Source organism: Lepus europaeus, chromosome 6 (assembly GCF_033115175.1).
Source record: "Lepus europaeus isolate LE1 chromosome 6, mLepTim1.pri, whole genome shotgun sequence".
Lineage (NCBI taxonomy): Eukaryota > Metazoa > Chordata > Mammalia > Lagomorpha > Leporidae > Lepus > Lepus europaeus.
The window spans coordinates 110633185-110655924 of record NC_084832.1 but is presented as its reverse complement, the minus strand read 5'-3'; the positions used below and the strand labels follow the sequence as shown (position 1 = coordinate 110655924).

At 37.3% G+C, this 22740-nt stretch overlaps 1 protein-coding gene across 2 annotated transcripts in view; it reads right to left on the bottom strand.

The window, feature by feature from the left end:
• Positions 1-22740, bottom strand: part of PIK3C2G (phosphatidylinositol-4-phosphate 3-kinase catalytic subunit type 2 gamma) — a 445304-nt gene that overhangs the window by 324385 nt on the left and 98179 nt on the right. For both annotated transcript variants that reach the window (XM_062194891.1, XM_062194892.1), the window contains exons 9-12: positions 17179-17238; positions 14221-14343; positions 9655-9688; positions 5267-5462 (exon numbers count right to left, since the gene is read on the bottom strand). In XM_062194891.1, the coding sequence (XP_062050875.1) occupies positions 5267-5462; positions 9655-9688; positions 14221-14343; positions 17179-17238 (413 nt within the window). The remainder of the gene's footprint in view (positions 1-5266; positions 5463-9654; positions 9689-14220; positions 14344-17178; positions 17239-22740) is intronic.

Below are 22740 nucleotides of genomic sequence, written 5' to 3'. Positions count from 1 at the left end.
TATGTCAAAGAGAAATTGAGCTTCCTGTGATCTTTTGCTGTGAGGTTTCCTTCCTTTACCTTCTTTCATATTGGTGACCATGTTTCTGTGTTTCTGTGTGTAAGACATCTTTAAGCATCTTTTGCAGGGCAGGATGAGTGGCAACAAATTCTTTCAGTTTCTGTTTGCTATGAAAAGTCTTAATTTCACCTTCATTCATAAATGAGAGCTTTGCAGGATATAGTATTCTGGGCTGGCAGTTTTTCTCTCTTAGTACCTGGGCTATGTCTCGCCATTCCCTTCTAGCTTGTAGGGTTTCTGATGAGAAGTCTGCTGTGAGTCTAATTGGAGATCCTCTAAGAGTGATCTGACGTTTCTCTCTTGCACCTTTTAGGATCTTTTCTTTATGTTTCACTGTGGTGAGTTTGATTACAACATGTCGTGGTGAGGATCTCTTTTGGTCATGTTTATTAGGGGTTCTATAAGCTTCCTGTACTAAGATGCCTCTGTCCTTCTCCAAACCTGGGAAATTTTCTGCTAGTATCTCACTGAAAATGCCTTCTAATCCTTTCTCCCTCTCCATGCCTTCAGGAACTCCTAGAACCCGAATGTTGGGTTTTTTAAGAGTATCCTGTAGATTCCTGACAGTATTTTTTAGATTTCTGATTTCTTCTTCTTTTCTTTGATTTGATTGTTTCCTTTCCTGTTCTCTGTCTTCTAAGTCTGATATTCTCTCTTCTGCTTCGCCCATTCTGTTTTTAAGGCTCTCTAATGTGTTTGTCATTTGATCTATTGAACTCTTCATTTCATTATGATTTCTAGTCACTATCAGAGTTTCTTGTTCCACTAGTTGTTTCATTTCATTTTGATTCCTCCTTAATATTTCACTTTCACGAGAGAGATTTTCTATCTTGTCCATGAAGGATTTCTGTAGTTCAAGAATTTGTTTTTGAGAACTTCTTAATGTTCTTATCAATTTTTTGAGATCCGCTTCTTGCATTTCTTCTATCTCATCATCTTCATAATCTTGAATTGGGGTGTCTTTTTCATTTGGGGGCGTCATAGTTTCTTCCTTGTTCTTGTTAGCTTGGTTTTTGCGTTTGTTGTTTGGCATGTTGGAGATATTTGGTTTCTTCACTGTGGTGCTTTTTCTTGTTACACTATGGCTCTATATTAAGTGGACTGTCTGCTTTCAGTGGAGCCTTAGAGGCTTGAGATGAGTGTGGACTGAGAGCTGTGTTTGGTTCCTCAGGGTTGAGGGTGTGTCAAAGATGACACTCCCAGGTTAGGTGTGGTAAATCTCTCTTTCTTTTTTTGATTTAAAAGGGAAGTAATTCCGCACAGCTGAACGTAATTGGAGGTAGTTAGCAGGCAAATGATATACCCACAGGAGCCAGAGATCGGAAGCTCTTTCCCAAGGACCACACAGGGAATCTCTGCTGCCCTCAGTGTGAGCTCCAATTCTCCTGCAGTCTCCCACTGGGTTGCCAAGTTAGATGCTAATCTCCTGTTATTTCACCCCTCCCCCCAGAGTCAGGTTTTTCTGCTAGGCTCAGGGCTGGTGCAGACCTGAGGTCGCCCTGCTTATGACGTATGTCCAAAATGGCGCCTGCTCTGTCTTGCTTGCCTTTGAGAGGTGAGCGGAGAGAGAGAAACTTGTGTCCGTATCAGTCACTTTTTTTATTTTTTTTTCTCTCTCTTCTAGTTAGCCTGGTGAACTTTTCCCCACGGAGTTTCAAGCCTCGTTCCCTCTAGCCTCCTCTTTCCGCTTGCCTGCTGGTATCTCGGGCTATGGAGGTTTGGCTCACCTCGCGTTCCAGCGCTGGTGCGTTGAGTCTGCCGCTGGTGTCCCGAACTTGGGCTCCCACGCTCTCCACGCAGGTCCACTGTGAATCACTAGTTCCGGAAGAGTTTCCTCTGCTGTTTCATCCCCTACTCTTCCTTGACCCTGCAGTATCTCCACTTATATTAAACTTTCTCTCGCCCCGGACTAAGTGTGCTCCCTGCCTATTCCGCCATCTTGCTGCCTGGAGTTTAGACACTTTCATCAAACCTTGTTGATAATTTGGGGAGAGGGGGGGAAATGTGGGGGAGAGAACATTGCAGACCATTGGTTTAGTACCCAAATGCCCACAACAGCTGGGGCTGGGCCAGGTCAAAGCTGGTAGATAAGAACTCTATCCAGGTCTCCATGTGGGTGATAGAAACTCAGCCATGTGAGCCATCACCTGCTGCCTCTCAAGGTGCACACTAGCAGGAAACAGAAATCAGAAGTGAGCAGGAATTTGAATCAAAGCCAGGCACTACAATCTGGGATGAGGGTGTCCCAACTGACATCTTATCAGGCAGGTCAACTGCCCAGCTCACTTTGAACAAGTATTTACTTCGTACCTATTATATGCTAAGAAATGCTTCAGACATTAGAGTATACAAATATTTATAATCATACGGGCATTGTAAAAGATTATTTTAGGAAGAACTAGTAGTATATAATTATCAATAATGAGCATGATGCCATATATACATAAAAGATAACTATCTCATCTTTGAGATAAGGTAAATTCAGTTTGTGCAGAGGATGAAGAATTTCTCTACTGTATGATGAGAAATGTGGGTTAAATAAAAATGGATTCTTAATCACTGTCATGCATCAGAGAGGATTTGTTTAGTCAGCTTTTCCCAAGTAATACATTCCCACTGGCCTTTGATGGCTTGGGTAGGGTCTTCTCCGAAGGCAAAGTCATGGAGATCAAATCTTATTTATGACAGAAGTTTCCTATTTTTTTTTTCTTAGAGTACTAAAATAGCGTTCCTTAATCTGTTCCATTCACTGTCATTAAGTCTTTATAACTAAAGCCACGTAAGAAGTTGTCATTTTGTAATACTCCCCCCTCCCAGCATTTGGTACTTATGTTTTTGGAGATACTGCTTGCCCGATTTTTTCCTTGATGCTTCTTCCCAGATGTGGTATCCCACCTCTCAGTCAGCCCAAGTGTCCTGTCGTCAAGTATTCCAATCTTTGTATCATCCTTTCCCACACTTAAACAGTGTGGCAGAAATAGTGGATACCACAGATGAGATTACGAAAGATCACCTCTTCCGACTCTGGTGCTACCATGCTCATGAACTCCTACTACTGGATCATCTGCTCTGGGAAAAGCCAATTGCCATGTCTTCAGGACATGTGTAAATAGCAGTGACAAGGAATTGAGGACATGAGACTTGCAGGCTGTGAGGAACACAGCCAACAACCATGCAAGTGAGTTGGAAATGAATTCTAAAGTCCCTGTGAGCTCTGAAATGACTGTAACCCGGGTTTAATAACCTCAGTATAATCCATAAGAAACCTTGAAGAAATACCCACCTTTCTAAGCCATACCTAAAAATTGTGAGCTAATGCTGATTAGCTCAGTTAGCTCACAGTTTGCTGTGCTAAACTGCTATGTTTTGGGGTAGTTTTTTCTATATAGAAAAATTATAGATGAAGTTCCTAGGAACATATAGAATATGCAATGTGTCCCGAGTTAAGACATTATACCACAGCCTCTGTCCACAGAAGTGGTAATGCTGATTGACCTATGGATTTCTTTAAAAAGAAATAGCTCAATAGCTTTACTTTTCCTCTGTCTCCAGTTTTGGCTTTATAATTTGGTCCTCAAATGAGCGGCAGGGGCGATTTCTTTTCTCTCTCAAAGCTCACATTTATTCATTGATTATAGGGACTTCTGCAGAAAAGCATCCTTTTATATCTAATTATATATTCATAGCTCTATGTAACTGTTAAAATGTAAAATGCCTTTATTTTTACTTTGTATGCATATGCTATGTGGAAAAAGGCAAAGGAGAGTTGGATAAACTACATTTATATAAAATTACACATTTTAAATCCATATATTCAATATTCATATACACATTTATACATTACTTGTGTATATGTGACTATATTGACATATAAATATACAAATGCATGTTCTATACATACTCATAATTAACCTGGAGAGATTTTTCTGTATAAATTAAAGTTAAGGAGCATGTTTATGGTCAGAAAATTGTACAAAACCACTCAAAGTAGCAATGCATTTATTAGTTCTTTAAAATTTATCTAGAGAAAACATTATCCCATGAGTCTAAAGAAATGTGTGTGTGGATAGTTTTATAATTTCATTTTAAGTTAACTTTATACAAGTCATTTGCAGAAGTAACCTCAAGAAATCTTAATGAAATTTTGACTTTTGAGATATTAAATACAGAAGGTATAATAAATCCATAAACACATTACCATTCTCTTATCAACTTTAGTAATTTTAATCAGCATTCTTATAAATGTAATCTATAAGGAATCTAAGATTATGCAGTATTAATCTCACTTTTCAAGAAAAAAACTATAATAGGATCACCCTAAAATCTGATACTATCCCCTGCATGATTGGTTTATTTTTACTGCAACACAAATAATTCTTAATCCCCATTTTATCAAGGTACTCATCTCATGCAATATCTGCATTCACAACTTGATGGGGATTGGAGTAGCTTTTTTTCTATTTTTAAGTAATCTGTATCTTTATGTGTATGTTATCCCTCTTTTTCTTCTCTTAACCGGTATTAGTAATGTAAACCCAAGCATGATGAAAATTTTAAAGCTGCCACCATATAGGAGGAGTATTTTTTTATTTTAATATTATATTGACAGTGTAAAATAAGATTTTTATCTATTTTGTTTGCAGGGACACAAACATGCACAAACACAGTCTCTCTCTCTCTCTCTCTCTCACACACACACACACACACACACAGAATATGAAAGACATAGAACCTGACAGATTGCCAGCCAGCCAGCTCCTATTTGTGGTTTACTCCCTACTTTCCTGCAATAGCCAGCGCAGGTTGAGGCTGAAGCTGGGAGCCAGGAACTCTCCATGTAGATGGCAGGGATCCAACTACTTGAATCATCATCACTGCCTCCTAGAGTCTGCATTAGCAAGAAGCTGGAGGACAGCCAGAATCTGAACATGGGCACAATGATGTGGCATACGGGGTGACCCAACAGCTTGACCACTAGGGCGAGCACCCATTCAGGAGTTCTCTTTAAGAGAATGGATAAGGAAGGAAAATCAATGTCTGTTAGAAATTTGAACTTCATTTTAAGAATCAGGGTACATCGATGCTGATTAATTTCCAAAATTTAATGACATATTTGCTCCTGCAAATACGAATAAGGAAAAAATGTACTCTAATTAGAAGCTCTGTCAAAATTAACCATTTTGTGAAAAATCTCATTGCCACTCACCTGTGCACCCAGGGCTCTGGAATGTTGTGTACTGCATACACTCTGAAGCTCAGGTGGGAGTGGAGCTCAGGACTCATGGGGGAAAGGCTCACAGGTGCCTTTACAGGTTGAAAATCTGCATAAAAACTGCTACAATAGACATCAATTAACTGGTAGATAGCCATGGATAATTCAGTTGTCACTCTTTCTATCAGGCCTGTTGGGAAAAGGATAGAAAACAGGTCATATATGAGGAGTCATCGTTATCATAAGCTTTCAGTTTCAGTTTTGAAATCTTACGATAAAACCTAGAATTTAATTAAAACGACCCAGTACCAGCTGAAGCTTACTAACCACTTCTACTTCTGAATGCAGTCTGGTTTAGTTGCTAGTGGTTTAGCTGTCTGTAAGCTTCCATCTTTCCAGTAGAACAAATTTTGGAAGCATGGCCTTTTAATCACAGATTGCAGGTTTTTAATTATTAATTTGATATTCTGATCAATTGTAATTCGGTAATTTTAAGTTGTTTGTGATTTAAAATTATTTTGTGACAAGGATCATTATTTTCTAGACTGTCTGAGTACTTCAAACAAATCTCATTTAAAGAATAAGTTTTATTATGCTATGATGGTTACCATTAACTGAATATTAATCATACAAATTGTGCCAATATAAGAAGAATGATACTAGTATATGGTTGGGATTTGAAGTAAGCTTGAAAGGGAAGACTTATGATGGTTACCAAATCTCCTCAAGAATCAAAGACTGAGTTTTACCATTATTTATTTAAAAGGCGCTTATTGACTGTTCCTAAAAGTGACTTATCACGAGGGAAGAAGAAATGGCTAGGAATAGGGTCTAATAGATTTCCCTATGAGGCTAAGGGGGCATTGAGAGAGTAAGCACATCATTAGAAATTATGCTCTTGGGATCTGCTGTGATAGGATTCTAGTATGTGCTGAATCAAGTCAATCAGTCCAGTCTGCTACAATAACATATGTACTTTCTTTTAAGTTCTGAGACACAGGTTGCTTGTTTTGTTTCAAGATGTTTAGAAAGTAATTTTCGCCTAATACTCTGCAGGTGTCTGGTGCTCAGGTGTTTGGATGCTTCAGCTACATCAAGGAATATCTTAAACCCTGTCCCTGATAGCTCTCCCATAATTCAATGTTTTGTGTGTTAACATTCTATTGTTCACTTAGCAATTCATATATTCATACAAAACTTATAAGATAACAAATAAGTAAAATTTCTATTTTGAAGCTGTGCCCTTTGTTGGAATAGCCTGATGGGACAACCAGTAAAAGAGTTCTAAATTAAATCTTGACAAATGAGCAGTGACAATTAATGAACCATAAAGGAAAGCAGCACAAAAATAGTTTTCAAAGGGAGGGGGGCTCATTGCATTCTGGAGGCCCCCCAACAAGGCTTCCCCTAAACAAAGGGCACAGAGCATTACACCTTCATTGAAACATCATTGTCCAGTCCCCAGAAGGCACCGGAGGGACTCTGAGGCAGATAGCACAAGTTTATTATCAGTATTCTCAATCCTGAGCAGCTAAATAGACATCTACAGCACATCATCAAGTTGCATTAGGGATCTTATTAATTCAAGTTCTAGCAAACATTTGGGGGAATGTTGATGAGATAATTTCTCAAACTATTTTTAAAAGATTTGAAAGGCAGAGTTAGAGACTTTCCATCCATGGTTCGCTCACCAAATTGAAGCAACAGCCATGGCTGAGCTAGGTCCCAAGCAGGAGCAGGAAACTCCATCTGAGACTCCCATGTGGGTGGCATGGACCCAAGAACATGGGCCAGGTACTATTGCTTTTCCAGGTGCATTAGCGGAGAGTTGGAGCCCCAGTGGAGCAGCCAGATCCCCAGCTGTTGCTCATATGGGATGCAGCATGGCAGGCAGTGGCTTAACCAATTCACTGCAACGAAACGCTGGCCCCTTACACTCTACTTTCTGAACAGAAAGGGAAGTTATTGGTTATAATTTGCCTCTTTAAGTTTGTGTAGAAATGCATGCTTACGCATTTTTCTTTACTTCTAGAACTCTGGAGGGGGAATACATTTCAAAGAACATCACCAAAATGTACTAATAACACCAGAACCTGCCTCATTACTCCTATAATGAAGTTACAATATCATGAAATAAAACAGGGGCATTATATCGCAAGTTGAACATCCTAATTGAAAATCTGAAACGTTCCGAAGTACAAAAAAGAATGCTAACATGATACCACAAGTGGAAAATTCCACCTCTAACCTCATGCGGTAGGCCGCAGTAAACATTCAAGTTGCCGCATTGAGTGAGCTGGCGGTTCAAGGTTCAAGAGGGTTCATCCACAGCGTTCATTCATTCCAAAGACAAACACTGAGAAGTCTAACCTGGAGAGACACTTACCTTCACTCTGGAGGGCCTGAGACCACCAGTCGGTCCGTAGTAACCCGCAAGCCCGGCCCCCCAGCGCGCACAGCTTTAAATAGTGCTGGAGTAAATCAGCACAATTGGTTCCTAGTCTACACAGCTGGGCGTGTCCCTGGTGCTGCACAAGCCACAGCTGTCTTAGATTCCATTGGCCCTCCCCACCAGATTCTACTCAAGGTGGGTGGGGGTGGGAGAAGGGAGGTCTGTCTGTCTGTATTCATGGCTGAATGTTATATGAGATGACTTTAAGCTATGAGTATAACTCATATATGAAACATAAATGAATTTTGTATTTATAGTGGGTCTTAGTTCCAAAATATCTCATTATGAATTTTGTGCAAATATTCTCAAAGCCCCTCAATTCCAAAACCTGAAACACTTCTGATCCCAAACATGTCAAATAAACAGCACGAACATACAAGTGAAGCTTATTAGTTAGAATCTGACATGATTTATCATAGAATATAAGTCTCAGGGAACACTCCTGTCCTCACAGTTTTGTGGTTTCTCATATTTTAACTTTTGAGGACAATGGGGAAAGGCGACCTCATTCCAAAATTCCTAATAAGAAAAGAGGGCCAGCTCGGCACAGGTGTTCCTGCAGCAGCTCCACGCCAGGTACTGTCACTAAGAATCCGTGTCACTATTATTGGAGGATGTCCATACCTACCTTCCCTTCCTCTATGCTGTTCTGGAGTTCTATGAATACTGGGAACATGGAAGTTCACACCAAAACAGGTGGAGTTATATTTCCCCATACTTCTGCCACCTCATTGTCCAATGTGATGTAGGGGGGGAACTTCCTCAAATATACCACAATGTCATCTTTTGAGCTGCAGGGACCAGCATCTAAAGGATATCCCTATAACCCTACTGAAATCATGAAAGGTGTTATTTGAACTCTTGTGAGTGAGGCAGTTCAAGTAAAATACTCAGAGTATTCCTACACCAAATACCATTGGCCTGTGAGAACAAGGGAAACCATGAACACACCTTGCACACTGCAGACTATCATATCCTTTATGCATTTTAGAAAAACTGAGGATCAAAACCTTTAGCCTAGAACCACAAAGTTCAAAAGTGGCAAGTTTCAATTCAAACCAGTTGTGCCTGAATCCTAAAGTTGGAGTCTGCTTTATAGCACACGGTCATGTACCCACTATTTTCTACAGAGGCAATGTCTCCTGTGGCTTACAGTTTTATATAGGCTCAGAGTCTCTGCAAACAGTGATTATTCCAGAATCCAATCCTCTTCCTTGTAAAATTAGCTTGGGCTTTCCAATAGAACTTACATGTAAATGTGAAATTAGTGACCTCAGAGATACATTTGCAATTTTTTACATCAAAATATAATTGGGTAAATAGTAAAATTTTGTTTGCAGTGTCTTGGAATGGCTATATGAGTACTTTCTGTATTATTATAATTTTTGTAGGTCTTTTGACTTTTCTCAGTACAAAAAATCTTAGAAAAAGCTTGAGTATAGATGTTTACTTCCCAAAGATTATTCACTTCCATCATCAAAAGGGATTTTAGGAAAGCATTTTTCTATTAAAAAATATGTGTGTGACTACGGTGTTTGATATTTGAATAAAATATTTTTAAAAATGGGGTATTACAGCCTAAGGATTATGTGTGATAAAAATTATTTACTTTCTTCATTTGAAAGGCAGAGAGATGGTGTGGGAGCGGATGAAAACAGGTAATTGGAGAAAAACAGAAAGGAGATGAGAACTCATTTTGGGTCTCTAATATTCATGATAGGGACCCCACTACTTGATCCTCACCTGCTGTCTCCCAGGGTATGCATTAGTTGGAAGCTCGAGTTATGAACAGCGCCAGCCAGAATTTGAACCCAGGTACTCTGATATGGGATGTGGTCATCCCAAGTGGCATCCTAATTGCTATTTCAGATGCCCATCTCTAAGGTTTTAAAAATATATTTTAAAAATATTTGAGTACATGTATAATTACCTTTTGCTGAGGTCTCAGAATCTTGATGAAAATTCTGAAAAAAAAGGGTAAAAACATATTTTATATTCAAGCAACAAACTCACAAATTCAACTAGTAATGTCTAAACAAACACTAAGATTTCTCTGAAATGAGAAAAGATAAAACATTTCTCTTATCAAATATTGATACTGCTTATTATACAAAGGAAATCTAAATTGTATGATGGAAGAAAACACTTCTGAATATTGCCACTAGCAACATAGGTTATTTTATTTTTCAAAAAGCAAGCTCCTAGAATAGGCTCAGCCTTTTTCAGCATTTTTGGAGTAGTTCTGCAAATCCCATCTAAGCTCAGTCTCCCTTGCATGATAGTGATTAGGTTATATATATATATATATATATATATATATATATATATATATATATATCAGAGCATTTTTCATCTCTGTTTAATGTGCCTAGATCTTATTAGCAATCATTCATATGCAAGTTTTGGGCAGCACTAGAAAGAGGAATGGAAGGAGGTGGGCAAAATCACACAGATTCACTATATAGTTTCATGTCCTTCATTCCTTTTGGAGAATTAAAAAAAATGATAATCAAACATTTGAGACAAATAATACAACTTGAATCATATCCTAAATAAAAACAACAATCTGAAATTTGATTTTGTTGTAATTTTCATTGTCATTTGTGCTCATGTCCATTAGTGTAGTGACTCTGTTTGTGTAATTATTTATTTATATCTTTGCTGGAAGCCTAAAATTGCTTTAAGATTTGCTAGAGGTAACATTATTATCAAGAAAACTATATAAAGTGTTTCATTGATTCATTAAAAGAAGGTATTAGACCAAATAAAATTATATTTTTCTAAAAAGAATTTTAATTGCACAGTAATTTTTTAACATTTAAACTTTTTTTAAAAAAATAAAAATTGAAGAGTTGGCTTTTAAGGAAATCCAATTAACGAAAAGCTAGATTTCTCGATTAAATTATGGAGTAATTTTGTTTTCTGTAACAAAGATCTTCATAAGATATGCCTTTAGAGAGGGAACATTTCTATCATTTAAAAAGTATCATTAAATTTATATAGAATATTTTCTTTTCAGAAGCATTTATATTTCAAAATATTTCATCTGACTATATTTTCAACTACTATTCCATACACATGAAAGTACTTCAAAAAGTTTGTGGAAAAATAAATGAAAACCTAACTTTAGTTTGGTGCAAATGGATGTTGAAACCTATTAGAGATTTTTCATAGTTTGTATTGTCCATGAACATTTCGAGGACTGCTCATGAGGTGTCCACTCCATCCACGTGAGTGAGAATATGAAGGATGTTAGCTGACGTAACTAGAATTCAATTTATTCAGAAACATAGACTTGCATTATAAAGTTCCATCACATCCATCTACCCCACAATATGAAAGACCATAATTTTCCCATTGTGGTTCTTTAATTGTGTGGAAATACACTATGTGAGCTTCTGGAATATAATTTGAACAGTGGGTATGTTTCCAGTTCTGAGTGGGAGTAGAATAGAATACTACACTTGTGATAAAATTTTTAATCTTGCCAAAATGTACATTCATAAGTATCTAGCTACTTCCCTGTGTGGCAAAAAAAAAATCTTCTCTTGTAAATTGATCAAAAATGCAGCCAAGAAAAAGGGAAGCGTCTCAAATTTCAGAGTTTATTGGCAGAAAACCCATATTTCTCAATATTTCTTTAATGTTGAGTTAGTAATGAGTGGATAGACTGAATTGTTTTGACATTGTAAAATGCACTTAGTTATTGCACAAAATCTGTTAAATGGACATACTATTTGTGCCAACATTCTCGTAGGTGAACTCAGAAGATAGGATGGGAATGTGAATGCAGAAGATGGAGAATAAATGAACGTTTAAAATCTTCTCAAACTAAATAGGATTATATTTTATATTTTTGCATTACACTATTTTGGCTGTGCCATATATTAAACAATACTCATAATTGTAAACTCTTTTCTTTGTTGCATACATGTAACACATTCCAGATTTATCAAAATATAAGATAAATATTTAGACATTTTGAGTTATTAAGCTACAAAGAAAAATGACACAAATTTTAGTGCTTGTAAATACATAAGAAATATAAGATGTGAATTGAGCTTTCCTTAGCATTATAATTGTTTGTGGCTTTCCTGGGAAATAACCAATTTCTCTGTAAAGTGTTGTTTTGATTTCAGATATATTACAAGTATTATATTTCTGAGAAAATTGCCATTTTTGTTCTTTTATGGAGTTTCAGAATGAATGTTCTGAAGATAAAGCTTCCTGTGTCTAGGAATACTTTAACATCATTTCAACTGCTTCATTATAAATTATGTTTCCCAGATTCTTTGATTATTTGTTGCTACTAACTACTAGGAGTCAGACATAAGAGTTGAACATAACAATTATTCTTAACAGACAGGAAGATAGATGCTCACATTCTCACATCTGGTCCCCACCTCTTACAGTGGCTCCTATTTGCCACAGGGCTAACCATACTCAATGGCAGTGACATGATTGGTATCTGTCTGGCCTCTGTAAGAATTAAAACCTTCATCTTGGGGAAGATTCTCACAGTCTACTACCAGCACCATCCCCACTTCCTCCAGTAATAATTATGACTCTCATTCAAGCTACACTAGCATGTGATTCATTCATTAACATTATTTCCTACACTTGAATAACCCTAAAAATCTTGTGTTATTTTTTCTGTTTTAGAGATGAGAACAACTGAAATTCAGTGAAATTAATTTTTCAAAGAATGTTTAGCTAGAAATGGGTAGATCTTGCATTCAAATCATGTTTTTATTTCCCTAAGCTCATTGTATTTCATTGTTAGTTCTAGGAGCTTTTAACAACTCCAAAATATGAGACTTGAAGAAAAAGTAATTGCTTGTTTAAAGTGAACTCTCACTCCCTTGGTAACTTACTTAACTTCACGTATTAAGAGGCTCTTTGTTAACACCATGTAATTCCCAAGTTTTTCAGTTTATCAAACTGTTTATTTTGAAGACATATGAAGGTATATTTTCCAAGACTATGGCATAAGTTTTTCACTCTGACAGAATGGAAAAATGTACTCCAATTAAATGTGATTACATCAGATTTGTTACATAAGGAATAGGTCTTAATATTCACACAAAAACAGTCTTGGAGACAATACAACTATTCTATTTCCTTTTATAATGAAAATATAAAATAGTGTTACCTCTTTAAGCAAAATTTAAAGAAATAAATCAGCTTTAGATATTAAAATTTGGGGTTTATTGATATTATATTATTTAAACACTATGAAACTATTTTCTATATTGTTATATACCATCAAGCATTAATTACAGTAGTTCCCCCTCATCCACATTTCACTTTCTGCAATATCTTGAAAATATTAAATGGAAAATGATTGATGTACGCAAGTTATAACTTTTAAATTGAGTGCCATTCTGAGTAATGGGATGAAGTTTCACCAAAGCCCTCCTCCTTGCCTTGGACAGGAACCATCCCTTGTCCATCCAGTGCACAAGTCACTTAGTAAGCCCGGTTGTTTATCAGATCTCAGGTTGCCTATGACAGTGCTTGTGTATAAGTGAGCCTTCCTTTACTTAATAATGGCTGCAATGTACAAGAGTAGTAATGATGGCAATTTTATTACAGTAATCTGTTGTATTCTAATTTGGTGATAATTATTATTGTTAATATCATAATGTGCCTAGTCTATACATCAAATGTTTGTATTTATAGCGAAAAACATAGTTTACATAGAATTCAGATATGTCTGTGGCTTCACGTATACCCATGGGGTCTTGGAACATATCCCTATGCAAATGGGGACTACTGTGCTCATATCACTATTATTATTGTTTTATCTTTCTGTTTTACCATCTGCTAAATGTGTAACCAAATTTATTTTTGTGATTCATTTATTGTCACCCAATTGTCTTATTTTGAGGGGTCAATAATTATACTTACAATTACATATGAGATGTCTGAGATTTAAAAAAAATAATGCTCTTTTAAAAGAAAAGAAAATCAGGAAATTATTACAGGATGTAAGATCCAGAAAAAAGTCACCCAGAAGTCGTAGAAGCAGTGTGTACTGCAAATTTGACAAAATATACCACAAAACTGATTTCTTCTTTCCTAAATATGACTTGCACAAGCAAGTATGGGCATTTATATTTGTATACACTGGTGCACAGGAGAGCTATTAATGCCTATGCAAACATTTGTATGGAAATATTATTTAAGCCCATTCAACTTAATAAATTGTAGGATTGACTTCAACTTCTCTTGGAACTTTTCAATTGTTTACAAACTTCAAAGGTGTAATGAACTTCCTTTTAATTTAATTAAATTCATTTGGCATAATGGAATCAAGGTGCCATTACTCCCCAAATGATTGAAACATACTGTGGACACACACACACACACACACACACCCAAACACACACAACTACATGCACAGATATTTAGTTATTATTCAAAAGTCTTTCTCCTTAATTAATTATTGAACTGAGGTTTAAGTAATAACAGTGTAATAAATGAATATATTTACCTCTGATTTTCTCTGAAGCATTAGATTTAGTTCATTTACTGCATCTGTGATTTGTTTGGTTTCCACACAGGCCAGAACACTGCATATATTTTTAACTTCTTCAATAATATTATTCACGTTTTGCTGTGGATGACAAGATTAACATCTTAGTATTTGTCAAAATAGAGAAGATACTAGTTTATCTAGTGTCTTCAAAATACATCTTTGAAAAGAAAATAGAATAAAATATTCTTAGATGAAAGTTCTGAAGATTCTCATTATTTTGTGAATTTGTGTTAAGTGAATGCTCAAAGGTAACTAAGTTAACTCTAAGTACAGCAAAGCAAAGGGGAAATAACAAAACATTGACAAAGTTGTGATGGGTGCCAAATATTTTGAAAACAAGCTCATGATGGCAGGTCCTTATAAAGCTTCAGAACATATGCTTTTGGAATGAGTGTTCCAAGGAAAATTTGCCAAACTAGATTCTCATTTCAGACCAGATTTGGGACAATCAATTATGTTGTCAGGGTATTTGGTAATCATTGGATCACACTATCCTTCAAGCAAAAGCTGTTTCTAAATAATCAGTGATGACAGACATCCACAGTGCATGTCATCCACATGACAAATTCTTCTAAAAATCAAAATTCCGCCTGCCTTGAAGCTATACACAGATTTTAGGGTCACTGTTCTAAGAGCTTTTCATTAGCTTTTCTATATTTTAACTTTGCACAGGTTCTCAAATAAGCCTTATTTAAAAAGGACCTTATTTTTCTCCATATATTATTATTAAATACGATGAGAAATCTTTTTCTTCTTAAATCTATGCTAATCATCTTTCATTTTACAGTATCTTTATGTACATTATCTATACTACAAACAATCCTGGCTTTCAAAACACATCAGCTTGGCCATAGTACCACAGTCATTTCCATGGAGGCACACCATATTCTAGGAAGAGGTGGAAGATTTTTTTTCATGTTTTTCTGACAAAGATAGGAATTCAAAGTACAAAAAGATTTTAAGTGTATTAATTCTAGAGCACTGATTAATAAAGTATTATCAAAATAAATATACTACATGAATTTTACATGAGTGGAATACTATTTTGTGTCTTTTATGGCAAAATAATACTTTTGAATATGTCAACAGTACCTCTAAGTGTTTTTACAAATACTCAAAACTGTTGACAAAAACTGAGGAAGAATAACTAATTAATACCATGAAAGGCAAATTCAGAGGTTTGAAGCATAGGAACAGTTTTCTTTAATGTGCTGAAAGTAAGAAGATAAAATTTAGTTGGGATACATTTTAAGTCTTTCACAGATTAAAATACCCAATTCTAAGAAGAAAAAGTTGCAAATAATCCATATAGAAATATGTCACTTGTTTCATTTATGTGAGAAATCAGTAATAGTCAGGGGACCGGCGCTGTGGTGTAGAAGGCTAAGCCTTCGCCTGTGGCACTGGCATCCCATATAGGTGCTGATTCCTGTTCTGGCTGCTCCTCTTTCAAGCCAGCTCCCTGCTAATGGCCTGGGAAAGCAGTGGAAGATGGTCCAAGCACTTGGGCCCCTGCACCCACATGGGAGACCTGGAAGAAGCTCCTGGCGGCAGATCGGCCCAGCTCCAGCTGTTGCAGCCATTTGGGGAGTGAACCAGTGGATGGAAGACCTCTCTCTGTGTCTCTCCCTCTGTCTGCAGCTCAGTTTGGTGGAGGTGGGGAAGTTGGCAGAACTGGGACTAAGATCCTTGAATAAACTCCAAGCACTGAATAAATCACTGATATAGCAGAGGACCCAAAGAATCACTGAGCAAGCTTCTCTGCCCCCCCAGTCTCTGCGTGAAGAAAATGATTACCTGAGAAATTGAAACCCTAGTCTGTGTTATGTGCTTTGTGGAGTGTTAATCTACACCACACAAAGGGAGAAAAATTAATATGAAAAAATTGTATTAAAATTTTTTAAAGAGAGAATTGATGTAAAAAATTGTACTGGGTTATCATGACTATTTTAAACCCTAGCAGAACTAAGTGCAAAATTAAACATGTATCAAACTGCAAGCCTTGGTTTCTCCCAAAATACACATATATAAAAAGATATAGATAGATACATGAACACACACACACACACACCATAGCAGGAGGGGATTAATCATCCTATAATTCCCAACTCCTATGGTGAGGGATCCACAGCACATAAAACTCTATAGGCACACAGACAAAATATAGGATTAGCACCCTATTTCAGGAGCTATTGAGCAAGATTTGGGCATAATTTTTATACATGTGATACCTGGCGAAGCGATGCATATGATTATCATGAGAGAGAATTTAGACACAAAAAACTTGAAAACTCAATGCACAACATTTTAAAACATCTAATATTTCAGTAATGGAGGAGAAAGTTTGGGTCACACTTGGAGTGCACGCTGCAGACACAAGTCCTAAGTCACAGCTTTGTGGACATCAACAGAAAGTTAGTGTATGGTATTGGGAAATTTTGGCTTGGAAAAGGGGACAAATGAAACATGATAATCATTTTCAAGTAGTTTATGGTCTTTCAGGTTAAAGGGGAGCAGATTTATTTTAAGTAGATTTAAAATGATAAATTAGAACAAATGGTTGCAGATGTAGAGTGTTTTCTTTTTCTTTTTGGCTTGATATTGGAAAAATCTTGGTCCAGATTACTTGTCCAAACACTGAGTAGGCTGCCTTGTGAGTTGAGAGTGCCTCTACATTACAGGCATGCAAGAAATCAGGAGTGGTTAAAAGAGCTTTTTACATTTTGTAAGAGTTTGGATTATACCGCCTCTGAATTCTTTCTGACTTTGATCCTTTGGGTCAATGAAAACAAAAACAAGAGTAAGATTATGATGTTATTTTATGGCTTTTATTCCAAGCTTATCTTATAAAATATTTGATATATCATAGATTTTGAAGGAGTAGCATTCTAATACTTTAAATTTCAAGTATACCTGAAAAGCATTTTGAGCCTCAGAGAAGGCTGGTGACAAACATTCTTCCTCCACATTTTTCTGGAAAACAAAACAAGAAACAAGAAAGAATTAGAGTTTTTTCTCCCTTTCATTTAGCTGTGATGGCTATTAAAGTAATACACATTTCAACAGCCAAGCACAGCTTGTCATCTTCCAGACATTATGTAGACTTTAATGAGTTTCCATTTATATATTCATATTGAAAATGATCAAATGCAATTAATGAGTTTAGAGATAAATTGAAAATGTAGTGCTTTTCATTTCACTTTCAGTAGATAGGACTATCATAAAAATGTTTTTCTTAAAGTTTAAAAACAGTCTTTGGAGTTACAATTTGGCTTAAAATATAGGACACTGGTCTCACTGTAAGAATGAAAAAGTCAGAAAATACACAAAATCATAACTTTTCCTGACCCTAGCACATACTTGAGGTGACAAGGTGACCATGTAAACTGAGCTCCAGTGTGACAGGCTCCTCCAAGGAGAAACGGGACATGCTTCTTTGACAGAACACAGTAGAAAGAGGAGGCCACCAGACAACTGGATAAGAAGAAGACATCTAAAATTTTAACAAATTCTTAAAGGTCAGATGTGAACTAGCTTACCAGTTTGGAAGACCAGGTAGCTCAAGATATAGGATAAGTTTATAATCTCTTGCAAGCTCTTTTTCCATGGATACCTACCAATGTTGCAGGGCAAATATCAAAGCAATACAGACAACTTGTAGGCTGGTGTGAATGGTGCAGCTGATTAGGTCAGCTGTTATCTATGGGGTAGGCATAAAGCCCCTTCCACTCATAAGCATCCTTCTCTCCCAAGAAGTGAAAATTTCAAGCATCTGGGGGTTGGACAGGGAACCCTCTATGAGCCTGAGCCAAAGCAAAAATCCTTTGCATCTCCAGAAAAGGTAGAAAGCAAGAGAGTCTGTCTATGGGGAAGAGGTAGGCAATAGGTGAAGACCCTTTGCTGATGAGGGTAAGGGAGAAGCAAAACCCTTGTGATCCCAGAGAGGGGAATATAAATCAACTTGGGCCGAGCATCCTACTTGGATGACAATCAGAGGTCAGGTAAGACTGGGAGGAGGAACAGTAAACTGCTTCCTGCCCAGGGTTAGATGCAGTCACAGGGCAGGCTTTGCCTGCTATGTGGAAGAGTCAGAAATGCTAAGAAAATTCCAATAATTAAGCTTAATATAATGTCAGTCTGAGGCTGTGATTGGTTTATTACAACATAAAATGCACTTGACCCCACCACCAAAAAACTCCATTATTTAGGAATAAGCAGCAGCAGCAGACTACTTCTGGGAGAGGGACAGACATATTGAAAGAGACTTTCTCCATGGCACAGGAAAGCAGGACTTGTTGAAACCTGAGGGTGAAACACGAACACTGAAAAATACCCCATCCTCCACAAATTCAACAGTAAGCCAAGTACTAAGCTAACTAAATTTGAAGTGTGCAGTGCTCTGAATATAGTGATCATGACAAAACAGAAATAAATCTCAAATAAGGTCCAGATTGCATAATCCTTATATTCTAATAGCGCAACAGAACACTACTTCCAGGCATAAACAAACTTTTCCTTGATCTTTAATACTGTTCTACACATGATGTCTAGCATTTTTTGAAAAATTAGCTTCCACACAGAAACCTATTGCCAGTTAACAAATACGTAAAGAGCAATCAAGAAAAGCAATGAATAAAACCACCCCTAGAAATAACCTAGATGTTAGAACTGTTGTGCAGGGACTTTTTAATAACTATCATTAACATGCTACAAGATCTAGGGGGAAATGTGGATAACATATACAAATATATGGGTACATTTAGCAGAGATGTAGAAGCTTGAATAGTCAAATGGAATTATAGAACTCTAAAATATACAGGATATTAAATGTGACTAAGTCCTTCAATGAATTCAACAGCATATTGAGCAAGCTAAGGACAGTATCAATGAAAGTGAAAACTGATTAAGAGAAATTATCCTGACTGAAAACAAAGTGGAAAAAAGGAATATGGGGAAAGCAAGAGCCCAACGTCTAAAAGCTGTCACAGAGACTCGTATGTATAATTAGGGTTCTGGAGAGGTAAGAATGAGACAGAGTTATTCAAAGAGACAGTGGACAAACATATCAAGATGTATGGGAGGGGCCGGGACTTTGGCATGGCAGGTAAGGCTGCCGCCTGCAGTGTCAGCATCCCATGTGGGCGCTGTTTCAAGTCCTGACTGATCCACTTCCAATCCAGCTCTCTGCTATGGCCTGGGAAAGCAGTAGATGATGGCCCAAGTCCTTGGGCCCTTGCACCCACGTGAGAGACCCAAAAGAAGCTCCTGGCTCTTGGCTTCAGATTGAACCAGCTCCCACCATTGCAGCCATTTTGGAAGTGAACCAGCAGATGGAAGACCTCTCTCTCTCTCTCTCTCTGCTTCTACCTCTCTGTAACTCTGCCTTTCAAATAAATAAATAAATCTTTAAAAAACAGATGGAATCCTACTAAGATTCAGAGGGAAATATATGAATTGAAAGCTCTAAAAATGAAGTTCTTTGTCAATTTTTCAAATTTTTAAAAAATTGAATACATACATAATTTAAATCTTTTCCACAGAGAAAATTCAAGAGCAAATAGTTTAATTAATGAATGAAATAATTTTCTAAACATAGTACTTTGAGCAGCAAGTGGTACAGCAGATTAAGGCACTACCTGTGATGCTGGCATCTCCTATCAGAGTGGTGATTCCAGTCCTGGTTACTCCACTTCCTATCCAGATCTCCACTAATGTGCCTAGGAAGGCCATGGAAGATAGCTCAGGTGTTTGTGCCACTACCACCCACATGAGAGACCTGGATAGAATTCCAGACTCCTGGTTTTATTGAGAACCAGGGGAAGGGGAGGGGGAGGGGGAAGAGGAGGGACAGAGGGAGAAAGGGAAAGGGAGGGGGAGGGAGAGGGAGGGGAAGAGGGAGTGGAGCAGGGGGAGAGGAAGAGGGGAAGAGAGAGAGAGAGAGAGAGAGAGAGAGAGAGAGAGAGAGAGAGAATATCTATCCAGCGGTTTACTCCCCAAATGCCTGAGGGCTGAGACAGTCTGATGTTAGGATCTTGGAACTCTGGTCTCTCATGTATTTGGTAGGGGCCAAGGTATTTCAGTCATCTTCCAATACCTTCTGAGGCACCTTGTAGGAATTTGGATCAAAAGCAGAGTAGGTAGGACTGAAATCGGCACAATGATATGGGATGCCAGCATTGCAAATGGTGGCCTAAAGTAGTATGCCACAATTTGGGAGAGAAAAAGCAAAACTGTTTCACAAATGACATAATTAGATATGTGAAAATCCTAAGGAATCTAAAAAATAGTTCAAAGAATAAAAAGATAATTCAATGAGACACAGTATTCAAGATCATAATATGAAAGTTAATTTTTTAATATTTTATTTATTTATTTGAGAGGTAGAGTTACAGACAGTGAGAGGGAGAGACAGAGAGAAAGGTCTTCCTTCTGTTGATTCACTCCCCAAATGGCCGCAACAGCCGGAGCTGTGCCGATCCGAAGCCAGGAGCCAGGTCTCCCATGCGGTACAGGGGCCCAAGCACTTAGGCCATCTTCTACTGCTTTCCCAGGCCACAGAAGAGGGCTGGATTGGAAGAGGAGCAGCCGGAACTAGAATCAGTGCTCATATGGGATGCCTGCACAGCAGGTGGAGGATTAACCTACTATGCAGTGACGGCCCCTAAAGTTAATTCTATTTGTGGATATTTATAACAAAAACTGGAAAATTACATAAATATCATTTATAACACTGTACAAAAACATGAAATATATATGAAGATAAACTTAATTACATATGTACTATACCTGTACAATAAAGTACAAAACATGGTTGAAATAAATTGAAGAAAATATGAACAATGAGATGGATTAGAAAAAATTGGATGCTCATGAATCAGAAAATTCAATATTTTAAAATATCAATTTCTCTTTGAGTAATTTAGTAGAGTCAACATCATTGTAGCAAAGTACCTAGAATAGCCAAACACTACTTTTCAAAAAATAATGTTGGAGAAAAATTCTATTATCTGATGTCAGAACTTTCCATAAAAATATGGCAATTAAGGCTGTTGAATTGATGTAAGGATAGGCACATAGATTCACAAAACAGAATAGAGAATGTAGACCCTACATAGATGGCCACACATACATGGATGCTTGTTTCTGACAATGTTCCCAAGATTATGTAACTGAGGAAAGCATACCATTTTAATTGAATGACTCAATTGGGCTGGTGTTGTGGAGCAGCTGGTTAAGCCGCCCGCAACACTGTCATCGCATTTGATCATTGGTTCTTGTCTTGACTGCTCCACTTCTGATCAGCTTCCTGCTAACGTGCGTTGGAAACAAGTGCATGGGCCCCTAATGCACATAGGAGACCTGGATGAAGGTCATGGCTCCTGGCTTCATCCTGGCCCAGCCCTAGCTGTTGTGATCTTTTGGGGAGTGGACCAGCAAATGGAGGATCTTCCTCCCTGGCTCTCTCCCTCACTCTCAACTCTGTAACTCTACTTTTCAAATAAATAAAACAAAATCTTTTTTTTTTTTTTTTGACAGGCAGAGTGGACAGAGAGAGAGAGAAACAGAGAGAAAGGTCTTCCTTTTTCCATTGGTTCACCCTCCAATGGTCGCTGCGGCAGGCGCACCATGCTGATCCGAAGCCAGGAGCCAGGTGCTTCTTGTGGTCTCCCATGCGGGTGCAGGACCCAAGGACTTGGGTCATCCTCCACTGCACTCCCTGGCCATAGCAGAGAGCTGGACAGGAAGAGGAGCGACCGGGACAGACTCTGGCACCCCGACTGGGACTAGAACCTGGTGTGCTGGCACTGCAGGCAGAGGACAAAATCTTTTTAAAAATAAATTATTCAAAAAACTAAATATCTTTTTAGAAAAAGCAAATATCTTTTATGTTTACTCCCAAGCAAATAGAAACTTAAAATAGATAGTATAGCTAAATCAGCAACTAAAAATATAAATTGTTTTGAAAAAAAGTAAGAAAATACAGGTTAACTTGATCAGGTAAATCTTGAGTTTAAAATTTATAAACTGTAAAACAAAAAATTAAAATTGACTTCATAAAATTAAAACTCTTCTTTGAGTGACATAAGTAAATGAAAAAATAAAAAAATTAGCCACAGATTGGGAGAAAATATTTTCAATACATATATCATACATCTTACAGTTGAATTTCATCTGCATTATGTGAGAAATCTTATAGTTCAATAGCAAAAAGACATATAGCTCCATTTAAAACATTGGCAAAATATTTTAAAAGTTTCTCGAGTAAATGAGGTATGTGAAAGGCCAGCCTCCAGCATCTGCAGTCATTAAGGAAAGGCATATCAAAGACATGAGGAACTACAGCTAAGTGGTCACTAAAAAGGCCAAAATGAAACCACTGGTGAGATCAAATAATGGTGAGCATGGAGAGCAACAGGAATTCTCTTAAACTGCATATATGACTCCATTTATAGAAAAATCTTAAAAATGCAAAAG